General features: G+C 45.1%; 1 protein-coding gene across 1 annotated transcript; it reads left to right on the forward strand.

The window, feature by feature from the left end:
• Nucleotides 1-3,371: 3,371 nt before the first annotated feature.
• BCL10 (BCL10 immune signaling adaptor) lies at nucleotides 3,372-14,649 on the forward strand. The gene is made up of 3 exons (XM_073544406.1): nucleotides 3,372-3,671; nucleotides 9,937-10,225; nucleotides 14,027-14,649. The coding sequence occupies exons 1-3, from the start codon at nucleotides 3,624-3,626 to the stop codon at nucleotides 14,374-14,376; spliced, it is 687 nt and encodes a 228-aa protein (XP_073400507.1). The 5' UTR covers nucleotides 3,372-3,623; the 3' UTR covers nucleotides 14,377-14,649.
• Nucleotides 14,650-21,014: the final 6,365 nt, after the last annotated feature.

Genomic DNA, 21,014 nt, shown 5'->3' on the forward strand with positions numbered 1-21,014 from the left:
TGTTCACACGTTGCGTTTTTGCTGCATTTTTTTTTGCTGCAGGCAAAACCTGTTCTCTTGGCAGTAAATAAGCTGCTTACAAAAAGCAAGTTTTTCTGCTGCAAATTTGCTGCATGTTTGTTGTCTCTTGTGCATGCTGATAAAGTTTAGTGGCCCCCAAAAAATCATGATGCAACCAAAAACACTGCAAAACCTGATACCTACGTTTTTACTGTATTTTTGCACTTACTAATTGCTTTCTATAGGTGAAAAAGCGCTGAAAAAAAGAAATAATTGACATGCTGCAGTTTTCAAAACTCGGCAGTTTTATAATTCAGTAAGAAAAAAAGTCATGTGCATTAGATTTCTGTAATCCCGCAGCTTTTGCTGGTACTGTACAGCTATGTGCACACGCTGCAGATTCACCCACGGATTTTTATCTGCGGATCCGCAGGTCAAATGACCTGCGGTTTTACCTGCGGATTGGCCTGCGGTTTTCCCCTGTGGTTTGCCACCTGGACAATTGAATAGGTGGCAAACCGCAGCGGAATCCGCAGAAAAGAAGTGACATGTCAATTCTTTCTGCGGATTCAAAACCGCAGCTTTTCCGCAGTTAAAAATCCACAGCATGTGCACAGCAGAATGTAAATCTCATAGACTTAAATGCTAGTGTACACTGTCTGCAGAACTGCTGCAGATCCGCAGCAAAAACCGCAGCTTAAAATGTGCATTTAAAAAATGCAGCAAAAATGCAACGTGTGAACATAGCCTTACAGAATTGCGATGGATTCTGACTATGAAAAGTAAATCCGCAGCAAAATCTATGGCCGAAAAACCTTCCAATAAAAACGTGATCAGAAAGATGCAAACATTTTGGATAGCCTAACAAATTAGTAATTTGGGGAAAAAGGTCAAAACACGCTGCTCGTTAAGGGTAGCAAAACTGTACGGCTATGTGCACATGCTGCGGTTTTTGCTGCGGATCTGCAGCAGTTCTGCAGACAGTGTACACTAGCATGTAAATCTATGGGATTTACAATCTGCTGTGCACATGCTGCGGATTTTTAACTGTGGAAAAGCTGCGGTTTTGAATCCGCAGAAAAAAATGACATGTCACTTCTTTTCTGCGGATTCTGCTGCGGTTTGCCACCTATTCCATTGTAGAGGTGATAAACTGCAGGGAAAACCGCAGGTCATTTTACCTACGGTTCCGCAGATAAAAAATCCACAGACCAATCCGCAGCGTGTGCACATAGCCTATTAGTTTTACCTCTTGCTTGTGGAAAATCTGCAGTGTTTTACAGTACTGGCATTGTGCATGGAAATTTAAGAAATATCATGGATATGTATGTTGCAACAACAATATGAAGCACTGGTCCGATTTTAATTCTGCAGCACGGCAATTTATCCTGTGGATGTCATTGCATATTCCACCCTTTATAATGCAAAGAGTGAAATGTGCGGCTCCCAATTTTGGAAAACAGCTGTTCACAAGGTGCACTTGTTTTACTCACCCTTCCCAGGTCCCGGCACTGAGTCTCCGCTGCTGCTCCTGGTGTCTGTTATTATTTACAGTTGTGGCCAAAAGTATTGACAGATAATACTCAGTTTCTTCCTGAAAATGATTGCAAACACAAATTCTTTGTTGTTATTATTATCTTCATTTAATTTGTCTTAAATGAAAAAAACACAAAAAGAATTGTCCTAAAGCCAAATTGGATATAATTCCACACCAAACATAAAAAAGAGGGTGGACAAAAGTATTGGCACTGTTCGAAAAATCATGTGATGCTTCTCTAATTTGTGTAATTAACAGCACCTGTAACTTACCTGTGGCACCTAACAGGTGTTGGCAATAACTAAATCACACTTGCAGCCAGTTGACATGGATTAAAAAGTTGACTCAACCTCTGTCCTGTGTCCTTGTGTGTACCACATTGAGCATGGAGAAAAGAAAGAAGACCAAAGAACTGTCTGAGGACTTGAGAAACCAAATTGTGAGGAAGCATGAGCAATCTCAAGGCTACAAGTCCATCTCCAAAGACCTGCATGTTCCTGTGTCTACCGGGCGCAGTGTCATCAAGAAGCTTAAAGCCCATGGCACCCGTACTATCCGTCGGCGTCTAAATGAAAAGGGACTGTATGGTAGGAGACCCAGGAAGACCCCACTTCTTACCCCGAGACATAAAAAAGCCAGGCTGGAGTTTGCCAAAACTTACCTGAAAAAGCCTAAAATGTTTTGGAAGAATGTTCTCTGGTCAGATGAGACAAAAGTAGAGCTTTTTGGGCAAAGGCATCAACATAGAGTTTACAGGAGAAAAAAAGAGGCATTCAAAGAAAAGAACACGGTCCCTACAGTCAAACATGGCGGAGGTTCCCTGATGTTTTGGGGTTGCTTTGCTGCCTCTGGCACTGGACTGCTTGACCATGTGCATGGCATTATGAAGTCTGAAGACTACCAACAAATTTTGCAGCATAATGTAGGGCCCAGCGTGAGAAAGCTGGGTCTCCCTCAGAGGTCATGGGTCTTCCAGCAGGATAATGACCCAAAACACACTTCAAAAAGCACTAGAAAATGGTTTGAGAGAAAGCACTGGAGACTTCTAAGGTGGCCAGCAATGAGTCCAGACCTGAATCCCATAGAACACCTGTGGAGAGATCTAAAAATGGCAGTTTGGAGAAGGCACCCTTCTAATATCAGGGACCTGGAGCAGTTTGCCAAAGAAGAATGGTCTAAAATTCCAGCAGAGCATTGTAAGAAACTCATTGATGGTTACCGGAAGTGGTTGGTCGCAGTTATTTTGGCTAAAGGTTGTGCAATCAAGTATTAGGCTGAGGGTGCCAATACTTTTGTCTGGCCCATTTTTGGAGTTTTGTGGGAAATGATCAATGCTTTGCTTTTTGCTTCATTCTCTTTTGTGTTTTTTCATTTAAGACAAATTAAATGAAGATAATAATACCAAAGAATTTGTGTTTGCAATCATTTTCAGGAAGAAACTGAGTATTATCTGACAGAATTGCAAGGGTGTCAATACTTTTGGCCACAACTGTATAGTGCTCTAGTCGACAGCGCTGCAGGCAATCACTTAGCTTAGCGCTCTGGCAGAGTTGACGGCACAAGCTGATTGGATCCAGCCTGTAACAGACACCGGAAGCAGCACCGGACCTGGGGAGGGAGAGAAAAGCTCAAGTTTATTTTTTTTAACTGCAGCCGAAGGGCAGGGGTTTTCCAAAACCAGAAAATCCCTTTAACCGACTCAATTTTTTACATGGCTCTTGAGCTTCTTTCCGGGGGCTGTGATGACACCTGTCGTTCAGGCCTCAGCACCATGAGCTTTGGCAAAATGCAGCAACCAGTCAGATAAGTGAACGAGGAATTCAGGAAATGAAAGTCAGCATGTCACTCACAACCGAGCAATGAGGAAGGACTGGAGAAAATACTATCAACAATCTCGCTGGCAGGAAGGAGTAACTTGTCGCAGAGACTCGTACCCCTGTAACAGGAAACGCTGCAAGTTTCTAGATAAAAGTCTGCAAACGAAACCGGGCGAGTCTGTGCTCGCGAGAAAAAAAAGGGTCCGGCGTATGTGATCGCACCTTCACCACGTCACAGGCTGGGGTGGTGGCCTTTATGTGTACCCAAGATGACTCTCCAACTGAACGAAGACATGATGGCAGATATAAAGAAAGAAGTAAGTAGTAACGAGGAGCAATCGTGGGGACGACTGGATCAATGACCAGATTGGATCTGATGTGTAAGGGGTAGATTTGCCTTTTATTTGATGCTGATCTAAGACGAGGGATTTGGGGCAGCACAGGAGGAGCAGGAAGTTGCAGACAATCAGTCACACCTCGTTATGGTCTTATATCTCTGCCAAGTTTTCCAATATATCTGGTGAGATCATCTCCTGCTCTTTACGGACCTAATCCGAGTGTGTGAATAATAATAATAATCATTATTCGGTCGCCCATGACAGCACCACCTGCTTTGACTAGCCTATCCATTTGGTCTAAGGGGAAGCAGAACCGGCTAGTCTTCATCCGAAGAAGACGAAGAGGAGGCCGGGGAGTCTGAGGAGTTATCGTCTTTCCAAGGGGCGACCAAGGACTCTGAGCCTGAAAAACTATCTTTTCTTCTCCTAGAAGATTCCCCTTGAGATAAGGCTTTCATCTCCGTCCTGATTATCTCCCTTAGGCTTGTAGTGAAGTCAGGCGTCTCTTCCGCTACCTGTATAAATGGGGCCTGTCAATGAGAGTGTAAGGGCCTGTCAATCCACCCATGGACTATAGTTCCCTATTAACCCCTACCGTCTGTCACACGCATGGCTGACATAACTTTTTAGGGTGGCCATCTGGCAAGGGGCAACTACAGAGGGCACATTCCCTGTGCTTCTGTTTTCCCGTAGCTTTCCTCCCCTGCGAAAAAACATAAGGGAACACTGCATCAGGGTACATTCACGGAGATCTCTTACCCATGCAGATGAAGCAGGTACCGGATCACGGAGGGAGGAAGGGGGATCCTTAAGTCTGGAGGAACTTCTGCGGCTCTGTCCGCTCGTTCGTCCTTGCTTCTTTTGCTGGCCTGTTTCTGTGGGCGCTCCTGCGCCTCGTCCTGCTGGTCTATGGGGGCTTCCATCGTATCCATTGCTGGGCCTTCGGAAGCCTGCCTTATAAGGCCTCCTGATGTCCGGGTCAGCAGGGTTCTGGCCGTGGCACCTCCCACCCGGGACCCTCCCGCGACCTCCCCGCCCGCGACCCAGGACAGGCCCGCATCCGCGGCGCACACCGGAAAGCCGGCCGGCACCCGATTTCTGGTTTTGGCGTTCCCGGCCCCGCGCCTTCCGCCGCGTCACCTCCGCCGCTCACCTGAGACCGTGGGAGCGCGCGGAAAGGAGCCGGCACGGCGCCCCCGGCCCAGAATCCCTCCAGCCCCCACGTGCGTCGCCCCGCGCCCGCTGACCGGGTGCCAACGCCGGCCCGGATGAGGAGAGGACCGGACCCCGGGGGAACGCACCAGAAGGGGCCCAGGGCATACATACCTCCTGGTGCTGGCACTCTGGAGGCGGCTGTCCACCGGACCCCTTGCTCCACCTGCTCCGTCCACTGCTGTGGCGACCTACCCGGCCCCACCGTGGCGCTTTCAGGGACCCCCAGGGAGATCCCCCCGCTACCTGGGTCGGTCAGTCGGCCTGGGAATATCCTCGATGATCCATGACGGACGATCTGTAGGAAGTCCTGTCCTCTATGAACAGGAAACCAACTGATGCGTGGGAGAGGTGCCGCCCTTTTGTATCTGTAGGTTTCCTGTTCCTGAAGGGCGAATCCCCTCTCTCAGGTGGTGCTGTCATGGACTCCGAAAAATACCGTTAACCGGTGAGTAACTAAGACTTTATATAGCGCTAACATATTCCACAGCACTTTACAGTTTGCACAGATTTTCATCACTGTCCCCGATGGGGCTCACAATCTAAATTCCCTGTCAGTATGTCTTTGGAATGTGGGAGGAAACCGGAATACCCGGAGGAAACCCACACAAACACGGGGAGAACATACAAACTCCTTGCAGATGTTGTCCTTGGTGGGATTTGAACCCAGGACTCCAGCGCTGCAAAGCTGCAGTGCCATCCACTGAGCCACCGTGAATATGCCCTGGAATTACTTATAAAGTAATGGTATATTGGTAGGAAAGCTGTTCCCTGCGCAGGTGTTAGTGTCCACAGTGGTAGTCAAAAACAGTAAAGGGGTGCAGTAATACACTAGTGATACATCGCCTTCATTCCGAGGATTGGTGGGGTTAGGTCCCCTTATATCACACTCTCCAATCATAAAGAGGTGGCATATAATAGCAAAATACAATGGTTTTATCAGTGGACAAACCCCTTTAAAGAGACTCTGTCACTTGCCGTAAATATGTAATTTTATTACCTGGTATAAATGCCGCCGTTCTCCTGAATCCGACGATGGTTTTCTTTTGTTCCTGCGTCTCTCCGTTCCTGAAATATGGCCTCCTCTTCTACACTTGTAAGGAGAGCTTTAAACTAGAACAACATGGGAAGGGAAGCAAAAGACCAGAAAAAGCCATACACCTGACAAATGCTATTGAGAACTCTGCTATTAGAAGTGGAAAGGAAGAACAAAGACGAAAGAATCTAATTAATAAAAATATTGGAGAAAGAGAAACCAATCACAAACTAAAATGTTTCTATACTAATGCACAAAGCATGGGCAACAAACAAGGAGAATTGGAACTACTAACACAGGAAAAGAAATATGATGTCATTGGAATCACTGAAACTTGGTGGGACAATACACATGATTGGAATACAAGACTAGAAGGATACAACTTATTTGCAAGAAACAGACTTGATAAACGGGGAGGGGGTGTCGCATTGAATGTTAGAAACGCGTATATCTGCACAGAGATTGAAGCTTCAGAGACTGGGAGTTCTGTGGAAACTGTTTGGGTAAGAATACAAGGACAGAACAATGGAAAGGACACCATTGTAGGCATTTACTACAGGCCGCCTGTGCAAGCTGAAGATATGGATGAACTCTTTATGCATCAAATGGCCAAGTTCTCCAAAAAATATGACATAGTTGTCATGGGAGATTTCAACTATCCAGACATTTGTTGGGAATCTCTCTCAGGCAAAACTAACAGGTCAAGGAAATTCTTATCCTCTCTTGCTGACAACTTTATCTTCCAAAAGGTAAGGGAGAAAACAAGGGGAACTGCTACCTTGGATCTAATCCTTATAAACAGGGAGGAAATGGTTGAGGAGGTAAAAGTGGCTGGGACCCTAGGAGTTAGCGACCATGCTATTTTAGAATTTTGGATAACTAGAGGCGGAAGACCTGTGAAGACTCAGACGTCAAGGTTAGATTTCAGAAAGGCAGATTTTAAGGGATTCAGAAAGAGAATTGGAGGGATCCAATGGCTGGATATCCTTAAAGACAAAAATGTCCAGGAAGGATGGGAAATCTTGAAAAATGAAATTCTCAAAGCACAGTTGTTAACAATTCCGAAAAGAGGGAAGAATAGGAAGCATTTAAGGAAACCAGGATGGATGAACACAGAACTTAAGCACATGCTAAAAAGGAAGAAAAAAATGTTTATAAAATGGAAAAAGGGAGGCATATCTAAAGAAGAATATAATGCTGTCTGCAGAACCTGCAGGGCACAAATCAGATTATCTAAAGCTGAAAATGAATTGAGGCTTGCAAGAGATGTCAAAAGCAATAATGAAGGATTTTGGGGATATGTCAAAAGTAAAAGAAAAGTCAAAGATGCTATAGGATTTTTACAGGATGAAAATGATGAAATGGTAAGACAGGATGTTGAGAAGGCTGAACTTTTAAATTCCTATTTTGCATCTGTTTTCTCTCAGAAAGGAAATGTAACATCAACTGTTATTCACTGTCCTATTAAGGGAATAGAAGAATCCAGGATATCTATAAACAGAAAGATAGTGAGGAAACACTTAGCTAACCTAAATGAATTCAAGTCTCCAGGTCCAGATGAATTACACCCCAGAGTACTGAAGGAGATAGCAGAAGAAATTTTTGAACCCCTCTCCATAATCTTTGAAAATTCTTGGAGAGCAGGAGAAGTGCCAGAAGACTGGAGAAGAGCAAATGTTGTTCCTATCTTCAAAAAGGGGAAGAAGGTGGACCCAGGCAACTATAGGCCGGTGAGTCTGACTTCTATACCAGGAAAGATCTTTGAACAAATTATTAAACAACATGTATGTCAATACCTGGATAAGAATGAAGTGATTATACAGAGTCAGCATGGGTTTGTAACTAATAAGTCATGTCAGACTAATTTAATTTCCTTCTATGAAGGTATTAATGATTGGGTGGATCAAGGAAATGCTGTAGATATAGTATATCTTGACTTCAGCAAAGCATTTGACAAAGTCACTCATACAATCCTTATTGAAAAAATGACTAAGTATGGAATGGACAAGGCAACTGTTAGGTGGATTCATAACTGGCTTAGTGATCGGACCCAAAGAGTGGTCGTAAATGGCTGCACATCCAGTTGGAAGAATGTCTCAAGTGGGGTACCACAGGGCTCTGTCCTGGGCCCTGTATTGTTCAACATCTTTATCAATGATTTAGATGAAGGAATTGAGGGTAAACTGATTAAATTTGCTGATGACACAAAGCTAGGAGGGATAGCTAATACTAGAGAAGAGAGAGAGAGGATTCAAAAAGATTTAAATAAACTGGAGAAGTGGGCAGCAACTAACAGAATGGTTTTTAACAGGGAGAAATGCAAAGTACTACATCTGGGCAATAAAAATGAAAAAAGCATATATAGAATGGGAGGAATAGGGCTAAGTGACAGCACATGTGAAAAAGACTTGGGTATACTAATAGATCACAGACTGAATATGAGTCAACAGTGTGATGCAGCAGCAGAAAAGGCAAATGCAATTCTAGGATGTATTAACAGAAGCATACAGTCTAGATCACGTGAAGTCATTATTTCCCTCTACTCCTCTTTGGTCAGACCTCATCTGAAATATTGTGTTCAGTTTTGGGCACCACATTTTAAAAAAGGCATCAACAAACTGGAGCAAGTTCAGAAAAGAGCGACCAGAATGGTGACCGGTCTGCAAACCCTGTCTTATGAGGAAAGGTTGCAGGATTTGGGAATGTTTAGTTTGCAAAAGAGAAGACTGAGAGGAGACTTAATAGCTGTCTACAAATATCTAAAGGGCTGTCACATTGTAGAAGGATCAACTTTATTCTCATTTGCACAAGGAAAGACTAGAAGCAATGGGATGAAACTGAATGGGAGGAGACACAGATTAGATATTAGAAAAAACTTTTTGACAGTTAGAGTGATCAATGAGTGGAACACGCTGACACGAGAAGTAGTGAGTTCTCCTTCATTGGAAGTCTTCAAATAGAGGCTGGACAGACATCTGACTGGGATGATTTAGCGAATCCTGCTTTGAGCAGGGGGTTGGACCAGATGGCCCAGGAGGTCCCTTCCAACTCTACGATTCTATGATTCTATGATTCTTCCATCAATGTAAATCTGGTCTTTTTTGGGGGGCAACTGGGCGTGGTCCTCAATAAAACACCCACTTGTCTAATAAGACTAGATTTATCTACAGAGAAGAAGGGGCGGTATCTCAGGAATGGAGAGGTGCAGACAAGAGAAAAACAGCGCCGGATTCAGGAGAATTAAATTATTACATATTGTTCATAGGTCCTATCTACCCTGGGCATTTACCTTCGCAATCTATAACTCACTCTTATGATCTGGATAAGAACCTATATATTTGGGAAAAAAATCAGCTTTTTCCTAAAAAAATGAAGTGACAGACAAAGAGCAGGAAAATCTCCATAGAGGGAAGTCCAAAGGCACTGGGAATATTGAAAATGGTTGTGCAAATGATTGAACCCCTTTAAAGGGATCATTTCAGCATCTTTTTACATATAGGAGTATTAGCATGGCTGCATAGGGGCTTGTCCCCCCCCCCCCGAAAAAAAAGACACTTTTCTGTAGAAATCCGATGTGCCAGTTATGAGATACAAGTCATATGCAAATCAGGCTTGAAGTGCACTGGGACGTGTCAATGCACTTGGACAGCTTATTCCCTTTTCATTGCTCCATACCTTTTGCATCCCTGATTGACACCCCTGGCCTCCATGCTGGAACCTTGATCATGAGCTTTTGTGGTATATTCTCATGTTGGAGGAAACAAGGATCAGGCTGTTAGGCTTCTACATGCCCAATCCTTTGATTTTAAGGGAGAAAAGCTGACTCCAGAAGTCTCTGGCACCGGCTTATTCTTCTCTCCCTACTGAGAACACGTGCACCTTTGGCCAAGCCGAGTATGCATGCATATGGGGTGTTAGAAAAACGACCCGCCCTTAGAGAGTATATAAGTTCTACTGTAACGGATTGCTTGCAATTTTATTGTTTGTCTCTTGCAGGCCATTGAACATTTACGACCGTGTTTATGTGAAAAGCTGATTGCAGAAAGACACTTTGATTACCTACGATCGAAAATGATCCTGAACAAAGACGATGCCGAAGAAATTATGTGCCAAACAACGAGCCGGAAAAAAGCTGGAGAAATGTTGGATCGTCTGGCCAAAAACCCAAAGGGACTCGATGAATTGATCGAATCCATCCGACAACAGAGAACACAGGACTTTCTTATAGAAAAGATAACTGATGAGGTTTTGAAGGTGAAAAACGCGTGGATCGATTCCTACAAAGGTAATTCTGTCCCAGAGCATTCGAAGTTTAAGCATCTCCACAACAACAAAAACATTCTGAGCCGGTGCCAAGTGGTCTCGTCTGCTGCCAGCATTATTAGCCAAGAAAATCCCTTTTCTAATGGCAGACCCACTGGCAATCAGCTAAGTAACTCAGTTTCTGAGTGTAGCAACCTATTCTATAACATGAGACATATGGAGTATACAACAACTGCAGGCTTATACCGTGGAGGGACCATCTTGGGAAGACAGCAGATGGTGCAATGTTAACTGTTATTGTTTATGCGCTTGTAGTTCCTCTCTACTCACGTGATCATTTTTATGTTATTGTGGGTTTCATTGTTGCGTAGTCGCCCTGCGGCGCCATTCACTATGGGTGATGATGATACCAAATGCAGCCAGTGCCATAGACAGTACTTGGAATAGAATCGTAGAACAAGGGGCAATTTAAGTCCCGCTTTCTGGCAAATCGTGGGGATAAGACCTGCACTGATCTAGACTATTACCTATCCATTTATGTAGACTGTAACATTCCTTTAAGATATTTGTCCTGGACTCAAAAAAGGCTAGAAAAGCTCTGAAAATCAAAATGATGTACAAATGACAATTTTTTGCTCTAAATGTCAAAGTAACATTTGACCGAAGCACTCTTTAACTCCACGTCAGGGCTAAACTTTTGGCGTTTTGGTTATTCTTTTCTCGTATAGCGATGGGACCCCTTTATTCTCAGGATTAGTGAGGATCCCAAAGGTTGGACCCCTATCAATCATAAAGTAACGGCATATCCTACTGATCTATTATTATTATTATTATTATTATTATTATTATTAACAGCCTTCGTCTCGATCTCGAGCCATGGCCGCTTGATGGATGAACGCTCTGTAGGGAAATCGATCTTGTGCAAGCAGGGCCGGATTAAGGTTGGTGGGGGCCCCTGGGCAGAAAATCTGGTGGGGGCCCCCATATCATTAACATTTTAGCCATAACAGTAGAGCGCGAACTGTAGCACTTAGATGTACAATCTAATCTTATCCTCTTGTTCTGCCACATTCAGATTTACAGTACTACAATAGAGAGGGGGTTAATCACCGTGGCGCTGCAGAGTTGATTGGCGGGACCGTACACAGCAGGCGGCGGGCGCACGATGCTCGTGAACGCGGCGAGCAGGCAGAGCAGATCCACAGGACAGGAGGCGTGACAGGAGAGGAGGCGTGACAGGAGAGGATGAGGCGGTACCGGTATCTATGCCTAGTTCATCCCAGCGCAGTGGCGTAGCAACTGTTTGTGGCGCCCGGGGCGGTCGAAAAATTTGCCGCCCCTTTGGTCGTTGATAATTCGGAAGCATCCGAAGAGCCCACACTACACTCAAAGATCTAATTTTTAGTCTGCTACTAACTCTGCTATTATTTCTAAATTTCTAGACTTTCAACTTCTTGCAGTTCTCTATATGTATGTATTAGCTTGATGATGCTGGATGAAGACCTAATGGCTTTTTTTAATAATAATTTTTAATAATGTGACAGAAAAAAAAACAGAAAGTGCAAATTATTTTGGCGGACACTGACAGCTTGGGGTCCCTGTGCAAGAAATGTGTCCGGGCCCCCCACCTTTTATGGCGTCAAAGCTACGTGTGTGTATATATACATATATATATATAGATAGAGTATTGATGTTATATAGCCACACACACACATACAGGTATATATTACATAGTCTCTTTTATTATGTATATTGCTGTCCCTTACACAGTGCCTTCTCTTGTTATGTACAGTTCCGTCCCTTACATATTGGATTATATAGAGCCCTGTTATTTATTACATACCGTCCTGTCTTGTTGGCTGTATAATGCAATGATGGCTGATGGAGCATGGGAAAGCTTCCTTTCTAATGGAGGAGCTGATGGACTGGTAGTTTGGTCACCGGCTCTTCGATCAGCAGTCATATGTAATAAAAGAGGGCACAGTAAATAACAAAATTAACAAGAATACACTATGTAAGAGACAGCACTATACATAACAGCAGAGGAAGCTATATAATAAGGGACGGCATCATATATAACTAGAGAGGATGGTACGTAATAAGGGATGGTGTTATACATAATAAAAGAGGAAACTATGTAACTAAGGATGGTGTTATACAGAATTAGTGAGTACACTATATACTAAGGGACTGTGTTAGACATAATAAGCGATAATGTCTTCCTCCACCTCCCCCTGTTCCTAAGGCCATTATAAGTCCAGGAGTCCCCCTTCCTCCCATCCCAATCCCCCACACCCCTCATTGTCCTCCTCCCCTCGCATCCCATTATTGTCCTCTCCCCCACCTCCATCATTTTCTTCTCCACCACTATCTTTGCTTTCTCCCCCACCACTCCCATCATTGCCCATTCCACCACCTCCATCATTTCCTCCTCCTCCACCACCCCCATTTATTGCCCTTTCCACCACCACCATCATTGCATTCTCACCCACCACCCCATCATTGCCCTCTCGACCATCACCCCATCATTGTCTTCTCCCCATCACTGCCTTCTCCATCACCCCATCACTGCTTTCTCCCCATCACTCCCATCATTGCCTGCTCCATCACCCCATCACTCCCATCATTGTCTGCTCCATCACCCCATCATTGTCTGCTCCATCACCCCATAATTGCCTGCTCCATCACCCCATCACTCCCATCATTGTCTGCTCCATCACCCCATCATTGCCTGCTCCATCACCCCCATCATTGCCTGCTCCATCACCCCATCACTGCCATCTCCATCACCCCATCACTGCCTGCTCCATCACCCCCATCATTGCCTGCTCCATCACCCCATAACTCCCATCATTGTCTGCTCCATCACCCCATCACTGCCTGCTCCATCACTCCCATAATTGTCTGCTCCATCACCCCATCATTGCCTGCTCCATCACCCCCATCACTCCCCTCATTGCCTGCTCCATCACCCCATCACTGCCTTCTCCATCACCCCCATCATTGTCTGCTCCATCACCCCATCACTGCCTGCTCCATCACCCCCATCACTGCCTGCTCCATCACCCCCATCACTGCCTGCTCCATCACCTCCATCATTGCCTTCTAGACCATCACTCCCATGTCCCATCACTGCCTCTGCCTGCTCCATCATACACACAGATATACGTACACTGATACACACATACATACACACACAAGACACCACCTCTCTCCTCTCACCTGTCCTCCGCAGCATCGCCAGCGCTTCCTCCCTCACACAGCAGCGGCCGCTGAATGATGACGTGTGAAAACAGGAAGCGCGGCCTCCGGGCAGGAAGCAGGACGGACCCTTGCCGGCCGCTCCGTTCCTGCTATTCACTGACGGCGTCTAATATTTATCCTCGCGCTGCGTTGGCGGTCGCTGCCCAGTGGTGGGGGCCCCCTTAGAAGCTCTTGTGGTGGGGGCCCCGGGGCTGAAGCCCCGCCTGCCCCTCCTATAATCCGGCCCTGTGTGCAAGACTAGATAGGTCCAACAGGGTCTTCTCCGCCATTATCTTGATAGTATCAAGCCATTGGGTTGGTGGTCTTCCTCCTCTTCTTGTTCCCTCTATTCTTCTGACCATGATGTCCTTCCCCAGTGATTGCTCTCTTTGTAGGTTGTGTCCAAAGTAGACAAGTCGTAGGTTGGTGATTCTTGTTTTGAGTGACATGTCTTGCTTGAGTTGTTCCAAAATTGACTTATTTGTTGGTGTATCGGTATCCTACCGACACGCCACCATTTTGCAAGATGGGATTTTAAGCCCTCAGCACTATATTCGCTTCTAATTTTTTTATTTTGTAGGTTGCTGCTTGGACACGTCGCTGACAACGTGCAATGGATTAAGTACCAGTGATCAAAAACTGGTGTCACCACAAATGGAATCCACGGTTCTTTTTCACCCGGAAGGAGAGCCCAGTCTCCTGAATTATTGTAGCACCTCTCTAACACTGAGAAGTCAATCTACTCTAGAGATGAAATCCAAGAATAGCAGACAGAGTTCTAACTTCTCCAACAAGTTCCCCAAACCTGGAGAACTGGGAGCTCCGCCACTTCCTACCGTTCCTCCAGCGGAGCCTGAGGAGTTGTGTGCGTGCTCTGCGATGGATAACCAGTTTCGGTCTCTGAGGTCCAGTTCTCCTTTTCATTCATAATTCCACAATTAAATACTCTGCTCTCTCGTATGTTATCGAGTTGCATCGGATTTCTGTTCTGCAGATCTCTGGCCACCGAATGCACAATTTTCGGAAATTTGCAGGAAAAATGCATCAAGGACATATTCATTTTTTTTGTAATAAAGTAGACTGTCGGATTGAGTATAATCTGTGATTGAATAGGATTGGTTTGTCAAAAGGGTGATGAAGGGGGGATACTTATTGATCTTACTACATAAGCTGTACATAAAAAAAAAAACTGACCGAATTTCATTTGTGTGCTTGATCCAGTTTATCCGTTTTTGATCTTTATACCTGTTTTTCCCCATCATCCATTTTTCTCTTAGGAGGAAAAAAATGGAATGTTTTCTAAAAATCTAGAAACTAAAAAAGCAGAAAGCACACGTTCACAACATCAATGTCGTCCGTGTGTATTCTTCCAGATCCACTCACACGAAAGGGCAAATTTTTGAATTTGCAAATTGGGTCAAAATCAGACAATTCTGCAGAAAAAAACCCAAAAACAAATCCTAACTATTTTCAACGGATCCAAAAATAATTTCTAGTGAAACAGCGATTGGATTTCACGTGTCGGATATTCTCCATTTGTCCTACAGCGTTCACACAATCCTGAACTTCCTTAAAACTTCTGGGACTTTTCTTCCTTCAGCATCAAACTATTTCAGTGCAGATATGGCACTCCGATAACTGAGGAACGATTGTCCTGAGCAGCGTGATGGCATCTGCTTAGACTTTGTCCCATCTCTCTCTACAGTTGGTGCTGACTTATCTCCATCACTACATAGAGATGACATGCCCCTTTGGCTGGCGATTATTTTATGTTTATGGTCAACGTTAAGGAAGTCCGGAGCAAAAACTGCCCAAAATGGGAAAAATCACACAGCACCGGGTGATACGGATTTTCATTAACTGAGATTTCCTTCAAAGGAACGGATGGTAGTGCTACAATGTCTCTACAGTCATGGACAAAAGTTTAGAGAATGAGACAAATATTATATTTTCACATGATCTGCTGGCCTCTGGTTTTTATGTGTGTTTGTCAGATGTTTTTTATCACATACAGAAATATAATTGCAATCATATTATGAGTAACAAAAGGTTATATTGACAGTTAGAATGAGTTATTGCAGCAAGTCAATATTTGCAGTGTTGACCCTTCTTCTTCAGGACCTCAGCAATTCTCCCTGGCATGCTCTCAATCAACTTCTGGATCAAATTCTGACTGATAGCAGTCCATTCTTGCAAAATCAATGCTTTTATTTTGTCTGAATTTGAAGGTTTTTGTTTGTCCACCCGTCTCTTGATGATTGACCACAAGTTCTCAATGGGATTAATATCTGGGGAGTTTCCAGGCCATGGTCCCAAAATCTCTATGTTTTGTTCCCTGAGCCATTTAGTTATCACCTTTGCTTTATGGCAAGGTGCTCCATCATGTTGAAAAAGGCATTGTTGATCGCCAAACTGCTCTTGGACGGTTGGGAGAAGTTGCTCTTGGAGGACATTCTGGTACCATTCTTTATTCATGGCTGTGTTTTTAGGCAAGACTGAGAGAGAGCCCATTCCCTTGGCTGAGAAGCCACCCCACACATGAATGGTTTCAGGATGCTTGACAGTTGGCATGAGACAAGACTGGTGGTAGCGCTCACCTGGTCTTCTCCGAATAAGCCGTTTTCCAGATGTCCCAAACAATCGAAAAGGGGATTCATCAGAGAAAATGACTTTACCCCAGTCCTCAGCAGTCCACTCCCTGTACCTCTTGCAGAATATCAGTCTGTCCATGATGTTTTTTCTGGAGAGAAGTGGCTTCTTTGCTGCCCTCCTTGAGACCAGGCCTTGCTCCAAGAGTCTCCGCCTCACAGTGCGTGCAGATGCACTCACACCTGCCTGCTGCCATTCCTGAGCAAGCTCTGCACTGCTGGTAGCCCGATCCCGCAGCTGAAACACTTTTAAGAGACGGTCTTGGCGCTTGCTGGTCTTTCTTGGGCGCCCTGGAGCCTTTTTGGCAACAAGGGAACCTCTCTCCTTGAAGTTCTTGATGATGCGATAGATTGTTGACTGAGGTGCAATCTTTCTAGCTGCGATACTCTTCCCTGTTAGGCGATTTTTGTGCAGTGCAATGATGACTGCACGTGTTTCTTTAGAGATAACCATGGTTAACAGAAGAGAAACAATGATGCCAAGCACCAGCCTCCTTTTAAAGTGTCCAGTGGTGTCATTCTTAATTAATCATGACAGATTGATCTCCAGCCCTGTCCTCATCAACACCCACACCTGTGTTAATGGAGCAATCACTGAAACGATGTTAGCTGGTCCTTTTAAGGCAGGGCTGCAATGATGTTGAAATGTGTTTTGGGGGATAAAGTTCATTTTCTAGGCAAATATTGACTTTGCAAGTAATTGCTGTTAAGCTGATCACTCTTTATAACATTCTGGAGTATATGCAAATTGCCATTAGAAAAAATGAAGCAGTAGACTTTGTAAAAATTAATATTTGTGTCATTCTCTAAACTTTTGGCCATGACTGTACATGAAAAAAATAAAATAAAATCTGCCGGCAGCGTCTCTCTGATAGAAAACATAGGAGCGCTTATCCAAGACCTGGGGGAGTCATAGTGGTCAGCCAAATAATTGTTCGTCCCACAGCTGCCTAAGGCTATGTTCACACGATGCGTTTCTGCTGCGGTTTTTCTTTGCTGCTTTTTTCTATGCAAATTTTAAGCTTTTTCAGAAAGATTTCAGAAATCTCCTGCACACACATTGTTCTTTTTTTCTTGACTGAATTGGACAACAGCTACTTTTTTGCAAACTGCAGCATGTCACTCCTTTCAGCGTTTTTATCACCCATAGAAAGCAATGAGTAAGTGCAAAAATGCTGCATAAAATGCCGGCATCGGGTTTTGCTGCAATTTTGTTGCCGAAAACTCAGGAAGTTGTATCATGTTTTTTTGTTTGTTTTGTTTTTTTTTTTTGGGGGGGGGGCACTAAACTTTATTAGTACGGACAAGAGACAAATGTACATGAAAAAATAAAATGCAGCAAAACTTTGCTTTTTGTAAGCAACTTCTTTACTGACAAAAGTGCAGGTTTTGCCTGCAGAAAAAAATGCAGCAAGAGACGAAATAGAAATCCTGATGGTCTCCTCTATCTCTATAGACTCCAAGAGAAAGGTGACCAAAAAAGCACAAAATACCAAAACAATTTCCAAAAAGTACACATTTTATTAATTTTCAATATGACAAAAAAATAATCTTACAAAAAGAGAATGCCTCCAATGTGAGCAATTTTTCTGGCTAAGGACATCATTATACACTATATACAATGCCCCCTGAGGAAGTGTGTAACGAAACGGACGTCGGGGTGGAGGAATGAGGATTAGACATCGCACTCAATGTAAGTTCATTGCGGTATCAATAATATAATAATGAAATGGATTAATTTAAAGATCGTTGGAGCCTTTACCTTTTTTAGATAGAGCGGGCACACTTAGATTGTTTGAATTGCTAATTATTTCAGCACCTATTATATGGATACTATAGTGGTATTTAACTAGGTGTTCTTTGACTTCATAAGAGGTGTGACACTTTTATATGATTGATATCAGACCCTTTTTTGTGCGTCAAAAATAGGCTATATTCCTTTGATGTAACATCTAATTTTTAATTCATTCATTAAACATGGTTTTTTAACCTAGAACTGCATATATAGTGTATAATGATGCCCTTAGCCAGAAAAATTCCTCACATTGGAGGCACTCTCTTTTTGTGAACTTAATTTTTTGTCATATTGAAAATTAATAAAATGTGTACTTTTTGGTAATTGTTTTGGTATTTTATGCTTTTTTGGTCACCTTTCTCTTGGAGTAGAGATAGAGGAGACCATCAGGAATTCTATATTGTATATTTGGCACTAAGTTTATTTTATGGTGGATCATATGTGATTAAAAAAAGCAAAAAGGAAACGCAACATGTGAACATGGCCCAGGGTGTACGGGGACCTAAACCCAGGATCAGACTGGACGCAGAGCCCTTTAAAACCATTAAGGCCGGGTACACACGATCCGGAAGTGGCAGCTCTTTGGACACGGCGCATGTTCGCTGTATCCAAAGCGCTGCCGTCTATTGAACGCGGGTGAATCTGTGCTCACTGAACTGTGCGGATTCACCGTGTCTAATACATTCTATTGGAGCAATTTCTCTTGCGGAGACTAGCAAAAGAAATTGACATGCTGCAGTCTGATGAAAGGCGCCATATGAACCAAATTCTACATTTTTTCCCATGACGTCCATTCACACGAGATGGAAGTTGTGACGGCTCGGACTGGCTGGATCCCAACACACCCGATCTTTCCTTCCCGCTGTTATTCTCCACCACTCTTTGGAAACGCACGTTTTTGGCCAAGTCTCCACATTACACGGTCGGGTCGACAACAGATATTACAGTATGTCCATCAGGTTCGACCAAGGGATGGGGAGGACGTGAATAAACACATTTCCTGTCGATACAGTTTGGCAAAAAAGTTACCCAGGAACCTTTTTTGACTTTTCTGGGGGGCTTCACTGTAGTGTAGCATATTGTTGGGGTAGAACGTCTCTTTTTGGATCAGTGAGGGTCTGAATGCCCGGACTCTGACCCCTGAAATGAAGGGTCCGCGGTGCTCACTGTTCAGCTATGTGCAGATGTAATAATAATGTTCATACTAGTTATTCAGAGAGATGGCAGACACGGCGTAAATCCTGACAACCACTTTCCTGACAATTATGCCCCTAAGAGATGTCGCTTCACCTCCCTTGCAGACAGAGGGGGGCGACCATGGCCAGCAAGGAGCCGCCCCCCCCCCCCCCCCCCCCGTCATAAATCCATTCAGAGGAGAAAAAACTAATTAGAAAGATGTCATTTATAGGATTAGTAGAGTCCGGCTGATCCTGTTGTCACCTTGGTTTGATCACACTGCCGGTCTCCACACTGTTTAGGTAACAAAGGCAAGTTTCTGGGTGCACAATGGTCCTATACATGAAGTCACTCTCTGCCTGACACTGTGTTGCCAGGCATTGGTCTAGTGCTCATTATGGGGCGCACTCTGGCTGGCACCATTATGGGGGCACTCTCTGGCTGGCACCATTATGGGGGCTCTCTATGGCTGACACCATTATGGGGGCTCTCTCTGGTTGGCACCATCATGGGGGCACTCTCTGGCTGGCACCATTATGGGGGCACTCTCTGGCTGGCACCATTATGGGGGCTCTCTCTGGCTGGCACCATTATGGGAGCACTCTCTGGTTAGCACCATTATGGGGGCACTCTCTGGCTGGCACCATTATTGGGGCACTCTCTGGCTGGCTCCATTATGGGGGCACTCTCTGGCTGGCTCCATTATGGGGGCACTCTCTGGCTGGCTCCATTATGGGGGCACTATCTGGCTGGCACCATTATGGGGGTACTCTCTGGCTGGCACCATTATGGGGGCTCTCTCTGGCTGGCACCATTATGGGGCACTCTCTGGCTGCCACCATTATGGGGGCACTCTCTGGCTAGCACCATTATGGGGGCACTCTCTGGCTGGCACCATTATGGGGGCACTCTCTGGTTAGCACCATTATTGCTGCACTCTCTGGCTGGCACCATTATGGGGGCACTCTGGTTAGCACCATTATGGGGGCACTCTCTGGTTAGCACCATTATGGGGGCACTCTCTGGCTGGCACCATTATGGGGGCACTCTCTGGCTGGCACCATTATGGGGGCACTCTCTGGCTGGCACCATTATGGGGGCACTCTCTGGTTAGCACCATTATTGCTGCACTCTGGCTGGCACCATTATGGAGGCACTCTGGTTAGCACCATTATGGGGGCACTCTCTGGTTAGCACCATTATGGGGGCACTCTCTGGTTGGCACCATTATGGGGGCACTCTCTGGCTGGCACCATTATGGGGCATTCTCTGCCTGGCACCATTATGGGGGCACTCTCTGGCTGGCACCATTATGGGGGCACTCTCTGGCTGGCACCATTATAGGGGCACTCTCTGGCTGGCACCATTATGGGGGCTCTCTCTGGCTGGCACCATTATGGGGGCACTCTCTGGCTGGCACCATTATGGGGTCTCTCTCTGGCTGGCACCATTATGGGAGCACTCTCTGGTTAGCACCTTTATTGCTGCACTCTCTGGCTGGCTCCATTATGGGGGCACTCTCTGGCTGGCACCATTATGGGGGCTCTCTCTGGCTGGCACCATTATGGGAGCACTCTCTGGTTAGCACCATTATTGCTGCACTCTCTGGCTGGCACCATTATGGGGGCACTCTCTGGCTGGCACCATTATGGGGGCACTCTGGCTGGCACCATTATGGGGGCTCTCTCTGGCTGGCACCATTATGGGAGCACTCTCTGGTTAGCACCATTATTGCTGCACTCTCTGGCTGGCACCATTATGGGGGCACTCTCTGGCTGGCACCATTATGGGGGCTCTCTCTGGCTGGCACCATTATGGGGGCACTCTCTGGCTGGCACCATTATGGGGGCTCTCTCTGGCTGGCACCATTATGGGGGGGGCTCTCTCTGGCTGGCACCATTATGGGAGCACTCTCTGGTTAGCACCTTTATTGCTGCACTCTCTGGCTG

This window comes from Dendrobates tinctorius, unplaced genomic scaffold (assembly GCF_039654945.1).
Source record: "Dendrobates tinctorius isolate UK_male_01 unplaced genomic scaffold, ASM3965494v1 ptg000138l, whole genome shotgun sequence".
NCBI lineage: Eukaryota > Metazoa > Chordata > Amphibia > Anura > Dendrobatidae > Dendrobates > Dendrobates tinctorius.